This window comes from Astatotilapia calliptera, chromosome 11, assembly GCF_900246225.1.
Source record: "Astatotilapia calliptera chromosome 11, fAstCal1.2, whole genome shotgun sequence".
Taxonomy (NCBI): domain Eukaryota; kingdom Metazoa; phylum Chordata; class Actinopteri; order Cichliformes; family Cichlidae; genus Astatotilapia; species Astatotilapia calliptera.
Window position 1 is genome coordinate 14,203,353 of NC_039312.1, and position 24,817 is coordinate 14,228,169.

The 24,817-nt window shown below is 42.0% G+C and overlaps 1 protein-coding gene across 3 annotated transcripts in view; it reads right to left on the reverse strand.

The window, feature by feature from the left end:
• Nucleotides 1–24,817, reverse strand: part of rspo2 (R-spondin 2) — a 58,845-nt gene that overhangs the window by 19,620 nt on the left and 14,408 nt on the right. For 2 of the 3 annotated variants that reach the window (XM_026185330.1, XM_026185331.1), the window contains exons 3-5: nucleotides 12,580–12,764; nucleotides 4,587–4,730; nucleotides 4,132–4,320 (exon numbers count right to left, since the gene is read on the reverse strand). In XM_026185330.1, the coding sequence (XP_026041115.1) occupies nucleotides 4,132–4,320; nucleotides 4,587–4,730; nucleotides 12,580–12,764 (518 nt within the window). Of the gene's footprint in view, nucleotides 1–4,131; nucleotides 4,321–4,586; nucleotides 4,731–12,579; nucleotides 12,769–24,817 lie in introns of all 3 variants that reach the window. The other variant, XM_026185332.1, reaches the window with a different exon arrangement.

The following is a 24,817-nucleotide window of genomic DNA, read 5'->3' on the forward strand; positions in this document are numbered from 1 at the left end:
GCCTGCGAGTCTTCACGGGCTCAGAGTAGCAGTCGTAGAAGCGTAACTGTACACTGAAGCACATTGTTCTAAAAAGCCAGATCCTAAATGTCTTTTGGTTATCACTTCCAAATATTTGCAAAGCTGTAAATTTTTACTATTTCATAATTTCATATTGTAAATTTTTTGTGCTTGTTCGCTTAACTTTGGCCTTGGCCGCAAATATCTACCTTTACCTAGAAACCTAATAAACACCTATGGAAATACAGCTCTGAGAGCTGATTTGCAGAAACGGTTGGACATGAGCCCGAATTACAATGGGCCATTTGTGTTGGATTTTGCTCCCTCTTAAATGCCAAATCGGGGATAAGAGTTTTGAAGGCTTTAATACTTTATGTTGTTTACACAACATTTAATGTCACTGCCATCGCCGAAGCGGCCATTGTTCAAAGATTACAGTAACATGACTGGGGAAAGAGAGAAAGCTGAGGCAACTCCAAAGATGGTTTGATAGGCAGAAGGAAAATGAACTTCAAATGGGCATCAAACTCATCGCACACATCTGCTTGTAAACCAGTGAATCTGATGACAGGGGGCTGCTGGGAAATCTCTGTAGGGAATTCCTTAAAGACATCACCTATCCTCTATTCCCATCAACACACAAGTCAGGGAATGGGAGGAAGCCAGTGCTGATAGTGTCAGAGCTGCTATTAATAATGTCTCTTTATTGTTTCTAGCCTGGTCAGAGCAATGCTCCAGGGATCCAGGGGCTATAAGAGCATTTTACCATCTCAAAGGTACAATGCGTTGCCATGGTGGTCCAAATGTAGGTTATTTTTGCAACTTTTTTCCGTCATTCCCACCTGGAAATGACAGGATTTCACTGTTATTTCTTGTAAGTTTGGAGAACTACGTGAACGACAACCAAAATGTTCCTGGCTAAACAACGTGGCTCCGGATGCTGAAAATATACACTAATTATCTGTCTACTCATTCTATGTGTTGTCATGTATGCAGTACAGTTGTAATGCTGCAATAGCGTTTTCTTTAACAGAACCCTTCACCGCATGTTTTGTCTGTCCGTGCGCCACAAACTTGCGTAATCAGGATCCTGCTTTCCTAGCAAACACTGGCCCAAATGGATCCCAGCAGTGCGAGTGATATACGGTGTTTACACTGATCGGCAACACGCACTGAAGACATCAGACGGTGCGTCATGTTCAATGTGAAAACTCACCTCTTCACTTTATCTGGGCTTTACTTTTTCCTCTTGTGCACATTGTACAGTGGGATTAAATCTCTGCAGACACAGAAAGGGAACGAAGATCGCTCGTGTAGCGTCTGTTTGTGCCCTGCCTGAGCTGGGAGACAGGGATCTGTCTGTGACGTCCAGTGTAATTTAAATACGTGGCTGTGTTGAAATGCATCCATAAATAGCATATAGATACATGCTTCCTATTATTTTCTGTCTCCATTTAATCCATAGCATCTTTACAATGTGCAGTTATACAATCCTGTGCTGATGTCTATGTGCTTTACGTATAAATAAAACATTGATTACTGCATTGCAAGGTTTATCATGTGCATGTTTCTGACTAAACTGTCAGAGACAGACTCCATGACGGTCCGACATCCTTTAGTGGGACCTGTGACCAATTCTGGTATTCTTTGGTGAATGCCAATTGAGCTACATGGTGCTAAACTGACAGCACAGGTCCCACTGAAGGACATCACGCCCCCCTGTACATGAGTAGCCCAGGACACACTGGAAGTCATTTTGTTGGGCTCTGGCAGCCCTCCACTTGAGAACAAGAGAGCAGATACTGGTCCTGTTTTTGGTCGATGCCCTGTGCAGCTTTCTTTCTGCATCCTCCAAAATTTAGAGACTGCTGAAAGACAGCAAATCTTCTTGCAGCAGCACATATACAATGTGTTGTCCTGAAGGAGCTGGACTACCTGTGCTAACTGAATGTACTGGAGGTATTGTCTCACGCCACCAGTAGTGATAAGGATGCCAACAAAAAGAAGAACTTAAGAAAATTAGTGAAGAAGAATGGAGAGAACAATGGACTGTTGTCACCATCTGTATTCAAGCAAGGTGAAATGATTTCAAAATTCTTTATGCTTCTTTACTGTACAGATTTATATCAATGATCATTAACAGACTTTTTGTTACACTTTGATGATCGAGTATCATTTTCTGAGCAATGTATTTTCTTAGATAATTGCATTAAAATCAGGCCAAGAAGAACAGGCACCATAAACTCTCTAAAGGTCCAAGTTCAGTGATTGAATCAATTTCAAGCATCCTCTGCCAGCACTGGTGAATGTGGCCGTGCCCTTAACTTTAAGCACTGATGCAGTTTAAAAGCGTTAGCTGAAACAGTCCGAAGATGTTTGGCAGTAAAAATTCTCTTTTTACGCCTGTAATGTTAGCTATTTTAACATGGGAAGCTATGTGGACTGAGCTGTATTTGGAGCCCCCCTCAAGTGGACACTTAAAAAACTGCAGTTTCCGCCTTCTTTTTCAGTCCCGGATGTCGCTGCTTGGATTTCACTCACGGACGTGATTATTTGCCGGCGTCTGTCGGCTGAGCTCCCAGGCAACAGTTCTAGATGTGTGCACTGCTTCTCCTCCCATTTACTTCAGCAGCTTCCATTTTCACATTGTATTTATTTGAATTGTAGAGTGTTGCATTTCACCGGCCTTTGCCAAGAAGGGATTTTTCACAAGCAGTGAGGAATTAACAACACATGCCTAAGTCTGAAATTTGCCTTTATTTAACGGGCCACCGCAGCACTTCACAAGCCCAGAGAGCCCCAAGATGCACACACAGTGACACTTTAACACACGTTTTGTAACCACTAGAGATGTAACTCAAGTCACTGGAAAGGGAACTGTACTGAGAGGTTTACAAAGACTGGATCATCAGGGAGCAGTAGCGTTAACTAAGATGGACATGGGCAAGTCTGGTGTCGAGTTTTTAAAGAATCCAAAGGGGGGAAAAAAGCTTCTGCTACGCACTCTGTTCATAATTAACAACTCTCCATCACTGACTTCATGCTTGAGATAACTGACGACAGTAACCATGTACAAAAATGCCACATTTTAATTAAAGGAGGTCATAAAATTTCTTGGAAAAGGTCAAGCAGGCATGGCAAAGTCATGAAGAGGTGCGTGGGGGTTGGGAAGAATTTCCCTGACAAACAGCAGAGTGCTTTAGGAACTAAATGTGCCATGGAATCACAGTTTCCAACCCAGACAGCAGCAACTGCCTCGGTACTGCTGAAATATGAGAAACTATCAGGGTTTATTTCAAGTTTATTTACTCTTTCACCACTTTGCTAAATGACCCTCCCATTCAACGGTCTAGGCCAAAAATGGAGAAAAATCCTCAAGGTTAGAATATTTTCCTCTTTCTGTTAAACACTGTTTTGACAGGCTGAATGATATCTGCCACTGTAATTGCTTCCTTATTTGGTGAATTAAATATTTACACTTGGCCTATTCTAATCCAAAGTTTATGAGAGACGTAAAAGCACATTAAGGGAAAAGACATTTATTTTAAAAGCACTACTAACTGAGGCCGTCACCCCAAATGGTGTGTTTGGACCATCTAAGAGAAAATGGTTTACTTTTTGAAAAAAAAATGTTTCCTTTAGCTCTATTTGCACACTGAGAATTTCCAGATTTGACTTCTCATTTAATGGCCTGACATGCATGCAGCACGCACCGCAAATATCTCTCAAGTTGACGGGAGGAAACAGAGACGGCCATTGAGGAAACCTGCAGTTTGTACTTTGAAGAGTTCCACTGAGGAGATGGAAGAGAGGGGCGAGGAAATATACCCAAGAAAAAGAGCAGGCTATCTTATGGCCGCCATGGAAAAACTGTGATATTTCACGCAAGGAAATGTGACGGCACACCTCAAAAAAAAAACAGATTCTGAAAACACAGGTACAGGAGTTACATGAGACAGGTGGAACTCTGACAGGATGGGAAGAATTCTCCTTTGGGATAAGTGCACTGTTTTCTTTAATATTGGCCCGAGTAGAGCAAACCTTAAAGTGAGTGTGGATAAAATCGGGACTGACTGACAGAAAGCCTTTCTCATACACAAAAAGCAACACATGGCTGTGTAACTTCCTCACCGTTCCTGCAGTGCCGCTTGGCCATTTTGCACATCCTGGACTCGGCGATGGTGGGACAGGGTATTGTGTCCTTGGGTGGTTTCTTTACAATGTGCCGCGTTCGGGTCTCCAGACCCCACTTAAAGCCACAGGTTTTGTTTCTCCTGGTGCAGGCTCCCCATTCGCTCCACTGACCCACCTCGCAGCCCTCTGCAGAGAAAGACAGAAAAAAGTGATGTGCCGTGAAACCACAGCGCTATCAGGGGTCAACACAGATACCCCGGGGTCAAGATTAATGCAAGCTGAAGGAGCTTTTACTTGGATGCCATAACTTCTTTGTGTGTGGTCCCATTGTTTTTTCTTTAATAAGCAACTCACACTGAGAAGTTATAGAATACTGTTTACAGATAAAGAAAGGTGTAAAAGAGAAGGAGGCATTTCCATTTTTTTCTACATATTTGTTTCGCTTCACATACCTCCACACTCCATGGTATCTTCCAGCGGGGCAAAGCCCTCGGGGCACTTATCAAAGCAGCGCCCTTTGTGTAGGTAAAAACCCGATTTGCACTTGGTGCAGAAGTCTTTACTGAAGCAGGACTCGCAGTTCTCTATCCTGCACCCTGGAGGGAGAAGCAAAGAAAGAGGGAGAGTCATCAGCAAGCCTCTCATCTGGAGCTGATCGAGAGCTAAGGGGTTTTGGGGAAAGGGGGAGGCCTTGAAGGAATTATACCGTCTCTCCCACAAAAAAAAGAAAAAGTCGATAATGCTTTGTGATTCATTTCTCTACGGAGCTCTAGTCTATATCATAGGACTTGTTTTCCCTGACATCAATGTGTTTTCACCTTCGTGTTCTTGTTGCGCAGTGAGCGAGCAAACAGTGTGAAAACGCAGCAGCAGAGCCGGTGAGGAATTATGTCACGCTGACCTCTTTCAACAGGATGAACTGACATCCAGCACATGAGCGCACATGTTTTCAACTAATGCTCGTGCTGAAACAGGAAGAACACATCCCGCCGGAGCTCTGAACCTCTGAGTCCTTAATATGCTGTCGTATCACTTCACACGCTTCCGATCCGCGTGCGTTTCCATAGCTAAAGATCATTCGGAACTCGGGTTTTCATTAAACGGCGAATAGTGGCTCTTGATCACAAAAGCGGACGACTCTGTGTGGATGCTTTGGCTACAATATGAAAGGGTGGCAGTGCGTTTTTTGTTTTTATTTTTGGAGTGGAAGGTGGGACGGGGACGACAAGATTTTCTATTGCACAGCTAAATAAATGCTGAATCCTTTAGTCAGCAAAACCAACAGCGCACTTATCCTCCCACGCCACACCCTGGTGCTGCACATGACACCCTGTGCCGCGCTTGCAAAGAAAGGCAACGGCAATGTGTCATCAAGCTCTCTGCAAATAACACATCAGGCAGGGCGAAATTACAACAACCACACCAACAGGGCGACGCACAGGCCCACATGATTAGTAGGAGCCTCCCCGGGGCTGTCTAATTTATGTTGCTACTCAGAAACATTATGTGGCTCTTTTGCCCAGTAAATTCAGAGTGAACCAAACCTTTAACCTGCAGGCACCATCCACCTCAGACTGGAAGGCTGGGTTCTTGTGTAGGGTGTCGTCTGCTCTGCTGATTGTGTCCTGTATGAGGATGCATAAGCTTACATGCTTTTTCTCTCACGTGTTAGTGGTGGAGGCTGAGGGTTGCTCTTTTATCTGTGACCCTTGCAGGGCCCAGAGATGGGAAGGTTCTCACAATCACACCCCTTAATTACACCATCTTCAGCTAACCATCAGGCCTCCTCCTCGACATTCCTCCAAAACAAGGGGGTCCCTCCCGCTCCACTTTGAACCCTAAAGTATGGCCTCTGCCCACTCACTCTGGTCTCACGCTTTCCCGACCAGTCTAAACAAACCATGGACACACACACACACACACACATATGCACAAACACACACATACCAATAAGATAAGGCTAGTTATAAATGCGATTCCACAATAAAGCTGCACTCCACATTCTGAAAAATGAAGGTGGACTCATCATCAATCACTCGCTCCTTGAGCTATTTCCTGCTTTCACACATCGCTTTTGCTTTAATAATTCAATCATCTGATATTATTGTATTATTATTATTATTCATCTACATATTTTCTAGTTTCATTACGGATTTTCTGGCGTTGACCAGGCCAAGCAGTTCTGTTATAAATGCACTCTGCTGTTCTTTTTAAGTATCCTGCCTCTGTCTGGATAAGGAAGTTAAATCAGCAACGCTTGGGTCTGATACAAAACAAGCCCAATACAGGGAGCGAGCAAATAAATCACAGCGCTAATTGGAAAGCACAAAGCTGTCTTTTTACCCCTCACACTTCCCAGGCCTGTCATCACCTGAGAGACTTTTAGCTTTTGGACCAAAAAATAAAAGAGGGAGCGGGAGAACAAGAACATCTGGCAGCACTCTGAAGCACTGGGGCTGTTGTGCAATCCTTGGTTATTGACAGTAAATATGAGCAACCCAGATGTGCGGAGGTTTATGTCCTTGCAGAAGCAGCATAAGCACTTGACAAGGTTTTTGATTAAAACATCACTCTTGGTTTCAGTTTTTCAGATGTAGCCAGGCAAAGGCTCAAACACCCGGGTATCTAGTTTTCTAAATAGCAGATAAGCAATGATGTCATGCTGGGAAATGGATGAGGTGGACGACAACATCAATGCAACTGCATGGGAGTTAGAAATGAAAGTAGGCAAAGCCGGAGGGTCAGAGGTCGTCGGCATGAGGGGCAGGTTAGGAAGGGAATCCCTGTGACAGACATTCAGAGTCCAGCTATCAGCCAAAAGGCTATCTGGAACAGCGTGGGCTATCTGAGGCACCGGAGAAGCCCCTATACTGACCACTGACCAGCTCAGCAGTGAGAAGGCTAGTCCAGCAGCTCCAGAAACAGATACAGGGGAGTGGGTTCACTCTCCCAGCGGGATTAACCTCTGGACCACCTTTAAAGTCTTCATCTAGGTGCCACAGGGAAACTAATGAGAAATAATGAGGTCATCAGATCCCAGAGAAGGCCCGGTGTTCCTGTGACTTAAACTTATTATCATCATTATCTCCCAGCCTGGTTCTGGCTGTGACTTATATGATGAACACTGGAAAGTGTGTGTGTGTGTGTGTGGTGGGGGGCAGTGGCTGAGGATGCTCAGTTTTGAAGAGATTTCGTCAGTGCTTCACCACTGTTACAATGTCACTGCTTCACTTTTCTTTTTTCTTTTTCATCTGATTTTGCACTTCAGTTGTACGCGGTTTGCACGCCAAGTGCTTTTGAAGTCAAGACATGAGTCACCGAGTGTCCCTTGTCATCTAATAGCACATGCTTGGCAGAAGGAAGTCCCTCAGCTGTGGTCTGGATGGGGAACCCACTGATTTGATCATGGACACTTGAAGCTCCGTGTCAGATTCTGTCAACTTGCTCCACTGGCTCACAGCAACATGTGTAATCACTTCATTTATTGACACGAATCCTCGCTGTGCAGAGAGAGATGGTGTTAAATCATATTGTTCCTCACAGGCTTATAGCTGAGCCCGGAGTTGGGCTGTCAGGCCAGTCATCAGTCTACTGAGAGAGCCACCTCCACAAAACTAACCAGACTTGATGATGCACAGCAGGAGTGTCCATGTTATAAAAAGGGCCTGGCAGAGTGAGGGGGAAAACAAGCCCTCTTTTTCCATCTTTCTTATCCAGCCTAAGTCGAACAGCTCTAACCTACTGTAGGGGCCCTGAATTTGGCTGACATGGAAGCTTTGGCTTGCCCGCTGCCACCCAGCCATGTCGTGTGGGGCTGCGGACGGCAGATGTTCGTGGCAACAGCCAGCGCTGCCATGTTCTTCCCGACACTCTCCGTGTGTTTTTTTCCCCACATGGCTGCACCTCCGCACACAAGCGCAGAGCAAGGTGGAGCAGAGGTGATGTTTCTGTCAGTCAGTATCTCCCAAAGAGAGATCAGGGATGACAGACATGTCAGCAGGTCCTCGTAGTTTCACTCCAAAAGGCACAATCTTGTGATATGCTGGGCTCCTATATTCCAGCATGTACTCGCAGACAGCTCAAGCTTCAGACGGTGGTCAAGCGTAGACAGCCCTTCCACTCTTGCACTTTGGCATGCATAATTATGCAGGTCTCTGAGAACAAACCCAATTCAACTCTGTGTCTGGGTGTAAGGTCCTGGGAGCGGGCTTGGTTTGGTGGGCCCGTTGTATTGTCTGGCAAATCTGAAAGTGCGGTTAGTAAAGCTGTGATGATTAAATGTCCCTTGGTGAAGCTCAAAGGCCAAAAGCAACTGGTCTTTTTGTTGGTTAGACTGCAATGGAAATACCCACATGCTCAGAAGCAGAGCGAGGAAAGGGGAGCTTAAAGGAAAGACTCCTGCCACTGTTGCCAGCTAAAGGCAGCAAAAACTTAAGTACCTTTACGCACACTTGTGCCCATATGGTTAACGATCATGATGCATAACGGATCTGCAACCCAACAAATTCCCAAAATGCACTTTAAAATTCAAATGATCTTGGAGAGGTTACATCCAATGAGCTTCTATTTTGACCCATAACAAAAAAGAAAGAAGTCTCTAGAGCACAACAGACTGGCACTAAATTAGGGGCAATTTTTAAATCACATTTCCAGGATACTGGATCTCAGGCCTTGATTTGACTGGTTGGTGGTTGGCAGTGAACGCAGCGTGGGGTTTTTAAAGCTGCTGCATTGGGGTAAGGCAACTGTGCTGGCAGCTAGAGTATGTCTAGCAGTGGGGGGTCTGTAATACACCCCGAGGGAGGAAGTCTTCAATGCAGCCCTGCACTCATGCTGACTCTCTCAACACTTTGTCTCATACAGAAGACAGCTCTGATAGTCGCCTTTCAGCTCATAATTCTTTCAGCCAGTGAGCTCGCTTGTGATAGCAAATGACAGAATATGCTTTGGATGAGGATTGTATATTAAAAGCAAAGTGATATGAAATGTGACTTTGCAGAGAGCGTGACTTCTCTACATTCATGCAGATTTGGCTGTACACAAAGCAGCGCACTGTGTGTCCGTTGCTACAAATCTTCCCTGCAGAGCGGTGGGCTGACACTCACAGACACCGGTGTGGGGCCTGTTCTGGGCGACTGATAAGAACTCCCGTGGATAACACTGGAGTTATAGCATATGGTTTATGGCTCATATCAACCCATTCATTAGCTGCTGAAAGGAGTTTCAGGGGAGCAGAGGTCCAAGAACATAAAATATGGTCACACAGAAAGATATTATGCAACAAAAAGACATTACTGACGAACCAGCTCCATCTCCGTGATGGCAGTAAACACTGTGGCTCCCATGTCTCAAGCCTCTTTGGAACCTAGCTGAAGTGTAGCTGCAAATGGGCTTCCAGTTACGTTACGCCACAGAAAGCAGAGCTCCCATTGTTTCAGTCTCTAATTATGGTGTTATCTTCCCTGCAGTGAATGGGAAACCCCCCAGAAAAGTGTGCATTAAATTTAAAATTCATCATACGGCACAGTTTCTCAAGGTATTCAGAGGAAATTCAAGGAAACATTTTAGTAACAAGGAGCAGCAGTCAACGTTGAGTTCTTTGCGGATTTGCAAAGAGCAAAGATTTAAATGATCATACATTAAAGTATTGCTGTTGGCTTCAATTTTAGTAGAACCGCATTATCACAGTTTTTGGCGAGCACTTTCCCAAGACATGCTAGTCAGGTGGACCAGACTGTCTGCAGTGCACAGAAGCTGGGTGAGAATGTGATCCTCTAAAGAATGAAACGCGTGAATGACGACCTGTTAGAAGACCAGAAAGCCACAAGAAACCTGCTTTCCAGATGAGCCAGCTGACCCTAATAGAGATCAACCATAATAGTGCATTTGGAGGATCTTTAACTAACAGTTGTAGTCAAGGATCTCTATATTTATGACCAGGAGCTTGACCCTGAACAGCAGAGAAAGTACATCTGACATCTAAATTTACAGTCTGAACCATGACTTGTTCAACATAACAGTATACATACGATTTTTGTATTTGTCTTAGATTCCATACCAGTGAAACTACAGCCCTCTGTCTAGCTATCCTTGCTTTATATTGCATAACAATGTCAGTTTACGGTTTTCCTTTAGAAAAAGTGAACATTAGATTTCAGAGAGAGTCCCCAATCCTATCGACCTCTTGCTTAGTAGAAGAATTTCAGAACAGCCCTCAAAAAAATTCTTGAATGTGATAAGATCACACAGACAAACTCGGATTTAATAATAAACAGCTGTCCTCTAAGTGATTTCAGAGGCAGTGCTTAAAAAACACCAAAGAAATAGGGCACAGAGAACCCCTCATCATCGCCATTCATGTCCACTGTGTCTGAGTTCCAGTTGACTGCATTAGCTCACAAATATTACCTTCCAAGTCGATAAAATGTCCGCAATAAAATGATCGGATGCCAGCTGTTTAGTGGAAATGACACACAGAGCGCAGTTGAGAGTGAGACTCGAATAGGAAACCGGATTAGAGAGCCACAGCTGAAGCAGCGATCACATCAAAGTAGTTCTCGCATTAAAGTCTGATGCTACATGACAATACAAGATGTTGTTCTATGAGCAGTTTGCATGGCCAGTGATCCAGATTAACTTCCCACACATCAGGATCCGTTAAAGTCAAAATTCAGCCTGTGTGGGGCGGTGCAGTCAGGAAAGCAGGGTTAAAAAGTAACGTTTTAAAAGACTTTTTTTTTCTCTTCGACCAAAAAACAAGATGTCTTTCACTTCTAGCTTTCTCTGAGTAATGAAAATGGGATAAAGTGACTTTGGAGCCTTTAGGATTTTGCCTCTAATGTGGGAAAACTGATGAACTATGAGCATGCAAAGAGCAAGGGTTTTGTTTGTGGGTATCCAATTGATACCAGCAGTCTGCTAAAAGAGACGTTCAAAGTTTCAAACTGCACTACAGGATATTTCTGCAAACCTTTTGTGATCTTGTTATCCTAAATCCAAAAAAACATCCTACAAAAAGGAAAAACCGCCCATTTCGAATAATCTCAATCTCAATGTATTTCCTCAATATTTTTAATTTTATTTAGTTAGTAAAGGTTTAGCTTTATGTTTGGTAAGAATGGGAACAGGCTGACCCACAAAACACTGTTAGTAATTAAGAAAAACGTTATTTTAAATTCATTCATGAATTTATATTTTGAACCTTTTATAGTACTAATTTCTGAACAGAGCCTCAAAGACTGATGGAGAATCACAACCTGACCAGGTAAAAATGAACATGCGCTGATGTTCCACTGCCAGATTTCTGGACACTGAAGTTTCACTTTCAATAGAGGCCGTTTATGGCTTGAAGAAAAAAGAAATTGGTAGTTTGGCTGTAATATGCTTTTATTTTAATATCAAAATGAGCCAATCTATATATTTGCATCTAGATGGTCTACGGTTGCTGCATGTCAGAGGCAAAGGTACGGACATCCTCATCTGGGACTTAATTTCAGTACGCCTGTCAGAAGTTTGGCCTAGGATTTAAGTTCCACTGTTTTTATATGAAACACTCAGCCAACACCTATAAAGGTCCTCTCTATTTCTCTCCGGCCATATTTCACGTTCGTAAAGGTTAAGTTACGAAAGTGAAACATGAAGAGGAGAAGGACATATTTGATTGACGAGCTATTGTTAATAGTATAATCTAGAGTATGTAAGACCAAAGGTGTGGTCCAAAACACTAATATGCCTAATGATGAGGGGATATTTAATATGGTTTCATTACTCAAACAGTAAATAAAAGTAAGTCAAGTTCTGAATTATATTGCCTTTCTCTAAATACTAAATACAATATTAGTCTAAGGTGTAGTGCCACTTTTATTGCTTTACTTTTCTTAATCAAACTCTCCAGTCAATGCACAATATATTGGTGGGTGGCCTGCTTTCTGTTCACAGGCAAAAAAAATTTCTTTGACTCCCAAGAAATTACACTGTCTAATGAAAACCTCAATCCACAAGCTCCGGCAATCAGTCGTTAAAACAAGTAAGTTTCCTTCCCTTATTCTAACATATAAACATCTTTCTCCATATTGCATAGTATCTCGAAAAGGACTGCTTTACCGTACTGCTGTTTAATGTGGCCCTAAAGCTAGTTTTGGCCTAATTGCATTTGCATTTTGGTTGCATTTGTGGTTCGATTTCATGCCTTCAGACAACCTCGCGTTACAGAGGCTGCTAAGACAAGGCTTCACCAGTTACATCCACCTGTGTGAACGGATGAGCCATTCAAATTGTCAGGCATGTGCGTCTCCTCTGAGTAAGTCGCAATAAATCATTCGCTGTGGGAAAATGGGAGGTGGTATTGTATGTCTGGCTAGGGAGCCAAGGGTGGAAGGAGATTTTGGGGAGTGAAGGTGGAGTGTATGAGGGATGCTGGGTAGGTTAAACTCGATAGGATCTTACTGGAGCACATGTTGAGTTCGGGGCTGCGCATGCCGTAGTATCCGGCCGGACAGTCGTGAAGACACTCCCCATACTGCCTCATCCTCTCCCTCCGCAGAAACAGGAACAGTTTGGGCTGGCAGTTCACACAGCCGTTATCCCTGGAGCACACCGAGCAGCCTTTACAGATGGGGTACGCACCATAGCTAGCTGCAGGAAGGACAAACAGGGGGGGGGGGGGGAAGAAAGAGGGTGACATAGGAGCAAGAGTTGATTAGAATCCGGAAGAATCTGTCACTTTTTTTCGATCAAAGATTTTGTTCACACAAAACACACAGATTTATATTTCCTAAAAACTTTCTGAAATCAGCATTTGTGATCGATCCTTTATTGAACAGTGAATTTACCATCATCAATCAATGATCATCAGACACAAAAAATAATTTTTATTTTCAGTGCGTGTGTGTGTGTGAGGTCAGTGCTTCTGTTAGCTCGACTACCGCTGGAAGATGTAACTTCCACGGTGGTTCAGATGGCTGTTTATTCTGAACCAGCAACAAAGAAGCAGGATTCCTTCAGATCCTTGTATCATTACTCATCTGCGGATGACCGTAAGTTCACCCTGTGACAGGGACGAGGTGAACAAGAGGCAACACACTCAACTGTGGGAGGGCTGACCGTTAGAATAATACCTAAGTACAAGAGTAAAAACCCAAACAACCATAATAGATATATCAGCAGGATATCCTTCAATTCATAGTAAATATGTCCAATTCAACAATTTGTCATTCATGCAAACTCTAGTTCGCCTCTCAGCGTTCGAATGCTGATTGGTTATGAATGTGAATATTGCATTAATTCTGGTCAGAGCTGGCCTCCTAAACGATTGTGTTGAGACAGCCGATGAAAGCCCCCAGAACCGCAGCAGCTCTAGCCTCAGCTCGAGTTGCCTGTGGAAGACAAAGGAGCCAGTAAAAAGACAGTCCTTTCTACAATAAGTGACTTTCAATCTAAACTCCTTAGCATCCCGTTTACAGGAAAATATCCTCGGGCCATTCCAAACGAGAGACACTTCAGATGTTCTTCAAGCCAAGTCTTGAATATCACAGGCAGGGACTGGGTAACAGCGGTGCTTATACTGTGCGACCTACCACAACGCTTAATAAAACACTGTGTAGCAAGCTGGACAGCCTGAGAGACAGAGCAGAGCATGCCTGCATTACTGGCCATAGATCCACATATTAGATTTCTCTGAAGGGATTCAACCAGAAAAAGTGAGAGCTAAGTGGGCCCATTGCAAGCATCAGTTTGTAATCATGTAAAAAATAAGTCAGCGCATGTCGGAGGCTGCCTTGGTCTCATCTTTTTTTCATTTGTTTTGTTGGAGCGCTGGGAGACAGTCTTTAGAGAGGTATGCTGGCTCTGCCAAACTGTGCTCGTATTCCTGAAGCCAGAGTGGATGGAAGTAAGATTAAGTGCTAATCAGAATGTGTCTCTGATGGTCTTTAGGGATGAGGTTTACAGCGACACTCCATCGATCACAGCAGCGCCGTGATGTGCGCTCCAACTCCATTCATCACACAGACTGGGGATGGTTCATCTCCAGTCAGCACTTGCTCAGTAAGACATGAATGAAAACCCCAAATTAATACTAGCGTTGGCTCTTCCAATTCTCAGATGGAAAATCGTGTCTTATATTCAACTGTCAATCCAACGTTTTAGTTGTGCCAATGCAGCTCCAAGATGGCATCCTCAAAGTCATCTGGCGGATACAGGTGCGCCTTACCTAGCATCTAGTACAACTGGACAAATGTCAAGTGCTTTCCTTACCTTACAGAAAGTGCTATAATAACGTGCAGGAACTTAAAGCCGACTTCTATTTCCCGTCAGGTAACGCTATCGCTATCACGAGAATCACTCCCCCGAATATATCTCATATTTCATTCTGTCAATCCTTCCATTCTGTAAGACTAAACTGCATCATTAGACCCAACCTCAATACTCAACCATATATTCCTGTAGAATACACAATCTGGGTGCATTTACAGCAAACTGACATTCGCATTAAACCAGTCACATGTACTCCCGTCTGCCCTTGCTAAATCTGAGCATAGCACTGACAGAAAAGGAAAGCCAACTTGGCAAAGGTAAACCTGTCAGGCTGGAAAAAGTTTATTTCTGCAGCGCGTTTCAAGCGGGCTCAAACCTCTTAACACTATGCTAACAAAACTATCCTAACAAGAATGAAAGAAAAACACTATCCGGGCCTGTGGTCATCCCAGACCATTGGCAGGTCAATCAACAGAGAAATTATAGTTATTGAAAGGCCTTTTGATGAGCCTGGCTCAAAGTTCCCGCTCATTCTTTGCTCTCCGTTGTTTCTGCTTGTTGCTAATCTCACGGTGTCGGCAAGTGAGGACAGCGCAGTATACGTTGTTTGAATGAAGCATTTCCCGTGTCCTGGAATTACCATATGACTATGGGGAAAGTAGGGAAGGAAAGGCTGAAGGCAGTGGAGAGAAACTCTTTTGGTCCAGATCTTGGGGAGATTAGCTTGTGTGTGTGCGTCTGTGGAAAGGTTTGGAGGTTTAGGCCACAGGTATGTCAGGAAAGAGGCCACAATTCACAGTGTCTGGAGCTACGCTGTCCAACTCACGTCCCACACTACCGGCATAATGTCTAGTGCACTTTACATCAATCTGCCGACTGCCAGCAGGTTTCAGCCATTCTTAAGAAAAACATCCAAATGTACTTAGAGCAGAAGAAAAGATACTGAAAAGTAAATTAACAGACATCTCCATATATTACAGCAGTTTAATTTAATTTGGGAGGACCGTATAGTTAGTTTGCTAGAGAATATGTTCCAAATTGTAAATGTGGTCCCTTTTTCTTTTGGCATATTATGTCTTTCCTATTTTCAGACACCAGGTCTACTTAAACCCAGTCTATCTTAATGCTAAGTGTGTTCAGACACATGTTCCATGTTCTTCTTCTGTTCTTCACGCCCATGCTCTTCTTCTGTCAGTCACTTTGAAATTAAACTGACCCACAGATGTAGAACAAATGGACCGAGTGGTCAACATCTCATTATGGATACCAGGTTTAACGTATACGGTATGTATTTTGAGACTTCGGGAGAGGACTGCACATCATTAAAAGCACCACTCCTTTCACATGATAAAGTGATGTCGTTTACGATTTCAACCACAAAGTGCTTATTACGTGAAACAAAACAAATCCGCAGTTCCCACTTCTGACAGCTGAGTAAAGATCCCCCTGGGCTTCAAGTACTCTATTTACAAAAGCCCAAATCCATACGAACATCGCTGAAAAAGCCTCCACAAGGACATTTTAATACAAAAACTTAATAAGTGCCTCAATGTGTCATGTCTACAAGGCAGAGCGCTGTGCAAAGTTGCTGTTCTTATACAGGAACCACATGAAGGACCCCTCACATATCGTCTACCTCAGCCTTCACAAATGTACTGTGACAGCTAAACCCTGGTAAGTCCCGAGGGAGGAAAATACCTTGAAATCATTTGCATTTATAAAGAGAATTTACATAATGGGTACATTTTTAAAAGAAAATGCTGGCAGTTTGGAGAAGATTACGTCTGTGTGCAAGTTTAAAGCAGAAGCCAGTTAGCTTAGCAAGATCTAACTTTCCTCATTACAAAAACTGTCCAAAGTTTAAACACAGTACATGGCAAGTTAATTTATAAATAATTTATAAATTTCTGGACAGATTATTGATATGGCTAGATTATGATTGTGCTGTTTCCCTATGCCCCAATATTTATACTAAATTAAGTTAAAGACCTGCTAATTATAGCTACATATGTAGCTTACAATATGAGCGCAAGACTGGCCCAAACCTTATTTAACCTTTGTCAGAAAGTGTACTTTCCAGTGTGCCACTAAGCAGTGTCCTTTCAGCTAATTTACAGAGGATTTTCTTTTTCTTCATGCTTCATGCTTCTATCCAACTAACTATCCAAAAACCCAACTGCACCTGGCATCTTGTGGGCTGTCTTCTCTAGAGTGAGATGGCAGCCAGTTTGGAAATACTCTCATGTTATAAAAATATAATAATCACCAAAATTAAAATTGATCATGTTACAGTGAAATATGCCATGCAGTTCCAACACCTGTTTTATTTTAGATCAATAGCAGTTAGCTTAAAGGTTTCTGAGAGTGACAAAGGCAGGGTGTTATTCTGGAATCCCCTTGAATTGCATTACTTAGACATCAACCTTCTCCAAATGAGGAATGACCAACTTGATGCCCCAACACAAAAATACAGTGCTGTGAAAATGTATTGAATGGTTGGTTACAATTACAGTGGAGATGACAGATCTTGTAACGCAAGTTTACATGTTTGGCTAGCATTAGCGCTGTCAATATGCTCTAAAATCTGCCAAATCTATCTTTTAAATCTCATGTCAAAGTAGAAGAATCCACAAGATCAAGATTACCCTTCATTAAGATCCCATACAGGAAGTTTGGCCATAAAAGTAAATACATAGGAGTAGAAGCAGTAACAGCTAACTAGCGCAACTGACTCTTGACTTCATCCATCAGTTATGCATCTACTATAGGATGCCACTCACATATTCGACTGGGAAAGTACCCAGTCAAGAGTCATAGCTATGCTAATCAAGTGGTCAAGGCTGCAAGAGAACATGTTTTATAAACCTGCTATTAAGTATGTATGCTGTTCATCTTAAGTTTGTCGAACAACAGTTAGAGTCACAGCATAAGAATGACAGAGTGTTTGGAGCGCGGCAGCTTTCGTTTTGCAGCCTGGGAAATTTAACTGCATGCAGCTCAAGAGTAATTAGGGCTGCTTTAAGATCAAGTTGAAAAAAAAAAAAAACACAAACTCCATTGCAGGTAGATTTTTATGAGTCCAAAGCCAGCGTGACAGATTATGCTCATGGCTGCCAAAACCATCAGCATACGCCATGAGGTTCCACCCACGGTCAGCTAACTTCCTGCCTTGCACTCACCTACCTACTGTTACCCATGAATACATTCATATTGAAAGATTCCAACTTTCTGCACTCCAAACCCCTAACAAGGCAAACTGCATATAATTTTTGTGTTTCTTCAAGAGCGGTGAACTTCACAAAAAGAACAAAAGACATGTTTTAGTAGGCTTCAGTGATGTAGGTCTTTTTTTTAGATTGACTTTGTTAACAAATCTTAGGTCATTACTGATGAAGACTGATTCTCTGTAACCATTTTCAGGCCCTTAAAGATATACATTTTATTTTCATTTCCTTTAATTTTCATAGGATCCTTGTATTTATGTTTTTTGGTATGTCATTTTCAGATGCAAGGATTTTTTTTGTTGTCTGTGGCCAACAACATTTAGAACAAAGCAGTAACATGATTCTGTTTCATGCCTCGGCTCCTCAGTTCAAGTCACAGTGTCATTCACTCAGCAAAAAGTAACAGACCATAGTTTACCTTGACACCTGTCATTTTAACCAAGCACTAAATAAAAAACCAGAGAGTGGGCTAGCAAAAAGCGTGTCCCGGTTAACTGCTGAGGTGATGCAGAAATGCTGCAGACTTGTATCGGTATCATAACACGGTGGTGAATTCCGAACTCAGCAAAACTGAAGACTGGTGCTTATATTAAAACACAACTCTTTCTATTCTCATAGTTCTGCTTCATTTCTCCAAGGGCCCCTGGTATGTAAATCTAATAATGCAGACTGTGAATGCAGCTATCCAGCACACTGTCCATTATTTGGAAAAGGCACTTTACAGTGCAGGACACCTATATACATACGGGGAATCTTGACATCATCCAGTAACACGGCAAAAATATATCAGCCGCTTCATCTATATTATCCATAAATGTCACATGGTCAAGAGGCAGTGATGGAAAACCTCAGCTTTTGGAGTAGCAGCAGGTCACAAAGACTTGCACTCTCATGTGGAAAGCGCCACATTCACCAACAGAATTATACGCTTTCCTCGTGGCACTGGGACTATTATTGTTTATTGTCTACCTCACTTGTTCCCCTTAAATGCTGGTATAAGCTTACTGCTGTTCCACTTAAGGGGAAAAAAGAGAAAGCATGGGACAAGGAAAGGGCATATACAGGACAGCGCAGCAGCCTCCAGCTGACTGGCGGCGAATCGTACCAGAAGGAGCAAAGCAGCCACTTTCTGGATCTCTTCAAACCACCAAACTATCGAGGATTACGCTCCATAGCTGTAGCAGTGTCAGCCCTCACACCCGCAGTTCACAAGCGGTTGTAACATCTCAACATTGTTCGAGCATGGAAAATGACATCAAACGACCTGCTTTTCGGGCCCGTGACTTTGTCATGAATTTGGAAGTCGCACTTAGCTAAAAAATTGCGGAGTAAAAGCAGAAGGGGTAAAAGAGGGGGGTACTTTGGGCCTGTGTGCTGAAGGCGCATTTCTGTTCCAATTTAGCAGAAAATATATTGGACTTGCCTCTGACTCTGTTCCAGCTGGAAACAGTCAGGTTTTAGGATCTATGCCTTTTTCCCCCCGGTTTACTTTAACAGATCATACTGTAAGCACATGTTTATAATTTGGGACAGTCCTGCTGCTTATAATGATTTTGCAGCATGAGACTGAGCAAACACATTTTGCTGTCAGACATATTAGCCCCAGCCAAAGTGTTCTTGTGACACAGATCCACCGTGCGACGCAGGCAGCTCGGGGATTTGAACCCTCACTTAAAAGCGTGGTTGTTAATGTAATGGCGAATGGGTAAAACAGGCAGCTATGGTTCAAACAGGCAAGTGGAAAAATGGCAACATGAAGGCAACACTTTTTAGTGCGTAATAAAACAAAAAGTCAAACTAATTTAATTTGGTGTGACTCAACAGGTCGGGCCACAGTGCCATGCAGGTGAGAAAAATAGATTTGACTCACTGGATAACCACGGATGCAAATGAATGGAAGGAATAGTTTGACATTTTAACAATTTTTTGGAGTTTTTTTTTTCTGTTTGTGTTTTTTCTGAGAGTTAAATAACAAGATTGATACTGGTAGGGTTAATGTGTACATGAGAACTAACATGTTAGAGTCTCTGGTGGTTTCCCTATTTACTGCGCTCAGCCAAGACATACATAAGTTTCAAACTTCCCATAAAAAGACAATTTATTTGCTGTACACGCATAGATTCAACATGATTACACAAGATAAAACACATTAAATAGCCTAGTGAGCTTTCAAGGGAATGTTGGTTGTTTTGCAGCTTTAAAATTCAATGTGGCCTAGCTCTATGTCTCTATGTCTCTGTCACGTCAGAGTAAAAACAGGACAACAACCTCTTTGTGACTAGGAAAACTTGGTGGTTGATTTTTTTCTGCTGTTTGCAACCAAATGAGAGTATGAACAACAGGTCACCCAGAGATTGAGCAGTCAACATCCTCAAACATCATTTAACGACAAGTTGCCTGATGGGAGGCAACCTGTCTACAAACCATTGCGGCTCAACACAGACTAATTGCAACCACTCTTAGACTCTAAGTGAAGGTTTTGGTGAAGGGTTGCAAATAACTAACATCTAATTTATAAATGCAGATAGACAGAAACATGCTGTAATCAGTCTGAATGAGTCTGCGTCAATGAGTTTAACTCCCCTGCAACACAACCCTTTGCAAAAGGAAGCTCAACACCTGCTGTTGTTCTGGTTATATTCCTACCGGTATATAAAAGCAAGGCTGCCAAGAATCTATGACTCCATCTACTACTGTTTTATCACCATTATTATGCACCAAAGTCACTGTGAACACAGTCTTCAAAGCAACATTTTTAATGCAACAAGGTTGCAAGTTCATTCAAAGTGTGATTTGAATGTCCTTCCTGATTTTGCAGCTGGTCAAATAGAGATACATTGAGAGTGCTTCCAAGATTATCTGGAAACACTCTGCACCTTTAGCCCATCTGTCCAGTCGAACTCTCAACCTTGCACTCCTTTCAAGTCTGTATGAAGACCCCAAGTTAGTTCACTTCCTAATATCTTTAAGACTTAAGTCCCTTATTCGGGTCAGACACAACATCTGGATTCCTTGATGTGAAAGAGACCTTGTAATTCCTGTTTGGAAATTCGTAATAAAAGATGAATCACTAACCTGCCTCTCGCAGTGTTTTCACACTTTCAACCACAGTGATGGACACTTACACCCTTCAGCCAGTGGAAAGCTGCTCAAAAGCTGGTCATATATGAGAGGGGGAAAAAACAGAATGACCTTGATGTGGTGGTCAACTAACGGCATCGCCTCTTCATTGTGGGTTGCGGTCCCATAAATGTTTTACAATTTTGCCTTGCCATGAAAACAGCAGAATATCTGTTTGCAGTCCGTGTCAGCATTATTTAAACAATGCAGTGAAACAATGCAAACCTCTAATCATGTTAAACTTTTGTTCCAGTGGAGTAAGAAAACAAAAAAAGTCAATTCTAAAAGAGTTGTGACACTTTAAAAAGCATTTGTTAGGAACGCTGCATTTATGGGCCTATTTTATTTTTGGTATATTTTATAGATTTACAGCACAGCTTTAAAGTGGTTTAGAAAAAAATGAACCAAAAACAACAGTGTTAATTGTAGCACTTTGACACTATTAAATGCACAAAATATTCCCTATTTAATGCACATGAAATCTGTTCTCTTTCTTGCCATTGTTTCAGTAAAAATGGACAAAAAAAAAAAAAAAATCAACCTGTCTGCTGCCTGTGATGGGTCATCATCTGTTTTTCATTCTCTTGGTGGTTAATACTTGTTTTATACATTTACACTAGGACTGGCCAGTGCAGGTGCAAAAGGATCTTGTCATATTTAATCACTGGGGCACTGCAGGAGTTAATTGATGAGTCACGAAGATGGACTTTATCACCCCCTAAACAGGCACCATAAGATGAACATGTGGTTTGCATTTCTTGCTGGCTCCATTGCTTCTTCTTGTCTATCTTTTTTCAAAATTTCAACAAAAGGTGATGATGTTCTTGTGAAACACCAGAGTTATTTCAACCCATTTTCAGTAACTCACACCAGACTAACGATGGTGCCAAGTGAAATCGACAGGTTCAGAGCACATTAACAAACAAGCAGTTGGATATTGGAGATTTTATCAATAGCAAACATGTTGTTTAAACCAGTGAGGTGATGGAATGTGGACATTTTTATGCTTTTTTTTTTAAAAGGACTGGCCTGGATGAATTATGGACCTCTACGTAAATTTGTGCCAACACATTGACCTTTAGTTGCAAAACTACATGGAGTATAATAAATTGTTTTATGGTTTTTTATTCGTGAGACTCCAGAGGTGATGCATAGCACATTTGGAAAGGATTAGATCAATTGTCCAGGATGTGGTTGCAAAATACAGTTTAAAAAAAAAAATCTGCATCATTCAAACACGGCAAGGTATGTAGTAAGCTAATTGCAGATGATGGTCCATTTTCAGCCCTTGTACCAGATAATTCTCAGATCTGGTTTTTGCTTTTTGCGAAGCTACTTAACAATGACAAATTATTCGAGCATAAAAAAAACGCACCTAAATCAAGCGAGTGTGTCGATACATAACAGACAACTTAGCCAGGCGACAGTTTTAATAGTGTCCTTAAGGACTTTGTTACTAGCAGCTTGTCACAAAAACATATAATTTTTGTCCCACTTCTAAAGTAAAATCCAGAAATAAAACAGTATTTTTGATTCCCAAAGAGATTATAGCTGAAAATCTGGTTGATCCATGTACTGTCCACTGAAGCCTCATCAGAAATGGTGTCAGTGGAAGTGTGGCTGTCAAGAAGCCATTATTAAAGAAGGCAAACAGAGAGGAAAAATCTGATTTTTTTTTTTTTTTTGCCAAATTAGAAAAGAACTGGACTGATAATCAGTGGAAACAGGTTTTTTGTAGTGATGATGTTGTGTTTTGATCAAATCATTGTATCAAATCACATCTATGGAGGACATCGGGAGAGAGGTACAACAGTGAGTGTCTACAGCCATCTGTCATGGTTTTGGGCTGCAGTTAAGCCAGTGATGTTTATCAAAATTGTTGGAATTATACATGCAGAAAAGTACAGTCGAACTTTGATCCACTATGCAAAAATCATCTGACAAGTGTCTGATTGGCAGCAAATCCCAAACACACTGCCAATGCAACACAAGCATACATGGATGGTAAAACATACAATGGTACACTATCAGTCATTGACTGGCCTCCCCAGAGCCCAGACCTAAACGTTAGTGAAGCAGTGAGAGATCCAAAGAAGAGCTTTGAATGTCTTTCAAGATCCCTGGGGAGTTATTCCTGAAGACTGCTTAAAGAAGTTCTAAGAAAGCTTGCCTAAGAGAGTTCAGGCTGTGCTGAAGAATAAAGATGGTCATACCATTGACTTTCAGGCTTGTTAGAACTGTACAAACTTTGTTTTTGTTTTACATTTCAGTGAATCACGGCACCCATTCCCCATTTTCCTAACAAAATATAAAGAAATGAGGAGAAGCTGATAACTGATAACCTAGTGTATATCTAGGCAGTCTGATATCAGGAATGTCAGTACATTAACAGTTTTTGACACTGACTGAAAGAGCATAAACTACTTATGAAGTATAAGACATGCAAAATAAGAAGTAATTCCCAAAAGAAAGAAACCCATTTGGAATTTGTATAGTTCAGTATTTACACTCCCTCAAATTCACTCAAGCTGTGGGAAAAATGTGTTCTCAGAACAGAAGGAAGAAATGGCTGAGAGGAAAAAGCTGGGTGGAGGGAAAGGTGGAGTGGCTGTGATTAGGCCACATGTTGGTAATTTATCACACATAAACCTCACACCTAATTTTCACACCTGTAGCTCACCGTGTGGGTAGTCTAGTAATTCACTCACACACGCACCTCCACACACAAATACACACTCTTACACCGCTGGGTGGGACTTGGCTGTGGGTTTTCCCAGTGCAGGAGGCGACCGAGGACATCACAGGGATCAGCAAAGTCATCGGGCATATTTGGCATATTTGCACCCCATGTAGCTTCTGCTCCATCTCTCCCGCCCTAACCCGTGCACACGCGCCCCTCCCCATGTGTCATCACCTTGACTAAACTCATCTCCACTTCTAGCTCACACATCTGAAAAACAAAAAACCTTGGACGTGACTTTTTCGTACTTGCCAGAAACATATTTTTGGAGCTCCAGATGGAAGATAATCATCTTTTGCTGAAGTGTCACGCAAAAACAGACCGTAAACTTAAGGTTTTGTTACTTCCTATCACTGGCTCACAAAGCTGGGAAAATAAATTATTTTTTTAAGTAGAAAAAGCTGGATGGATCACAATGAACTGCTAAACGTGGAACTCTGAAATAAAAATATAAGAAATTGCCATCAATGCTGTATTAAAAGCTCAGATTTTTACTTGAAAAAATTAGCTTACTTTCACGCTTTTTAAATGTTTAGCAATTACAGTAAATTGTGGAATTAGTGTTAGTGAATAGTAGCTGAAGGTAAGGCAAATTCCATCATTGTAAAATTTGATTACTTGGCTTTACTTTAAATTATACAAACTTACTCTCTCTCAAAAACATTTATTAGCCTCAACTTAAGATGGTCAAGATATGCTAACTTGGTTTTTTTTTGTGACCATTACTCAAGGTCAAAGGTGTAAAATAAAAGTTCTCCTATCAAGTTAAACACACTCTATGCAACTTCAGTTGGATATGAAATATTGATCAGATAATGATGACGATGACTTTAATATAAATGACGCACTGTGCCCCATACACCGCACAGTTTAAGAAATGCTGGTTATACGAAGATAAAGTACAAAAGTCACATATTCAGATTATAACAAAACAGGAGTTTTGTTTCCTCATGGATAATTGTGACTTTGTTTTAGTGTCAGAGCAGGTCGCAGGAGGGGTCATCTTAATATTCTATACAAATATAGGTTTTAATATTAAATTCTATACAGTGGAACCCCGACTTACGAAATGAATTCGTTCCCGAGGGTCTTCCGTAAGTCAAAAAGTTTCGTAAGTCGAAGCACCCATTGCGCCTTTTGAGTGAGGTGATGCTGAACGATAGGCTATAGGCTAATTGCTAACTAGAATAACAATATGTCGTTCAAGTGGAACAGCGAAGCGCAATTACGAAAGCCAAGGGGTTGTCACATCATTCGGAAGGCATTCTGGGCATTCTGGGCTCGGCCAATCAGAGCCAGAGGATTTCGTAACACGGACATTTTGCTGTAACACGGGCAGAAATAT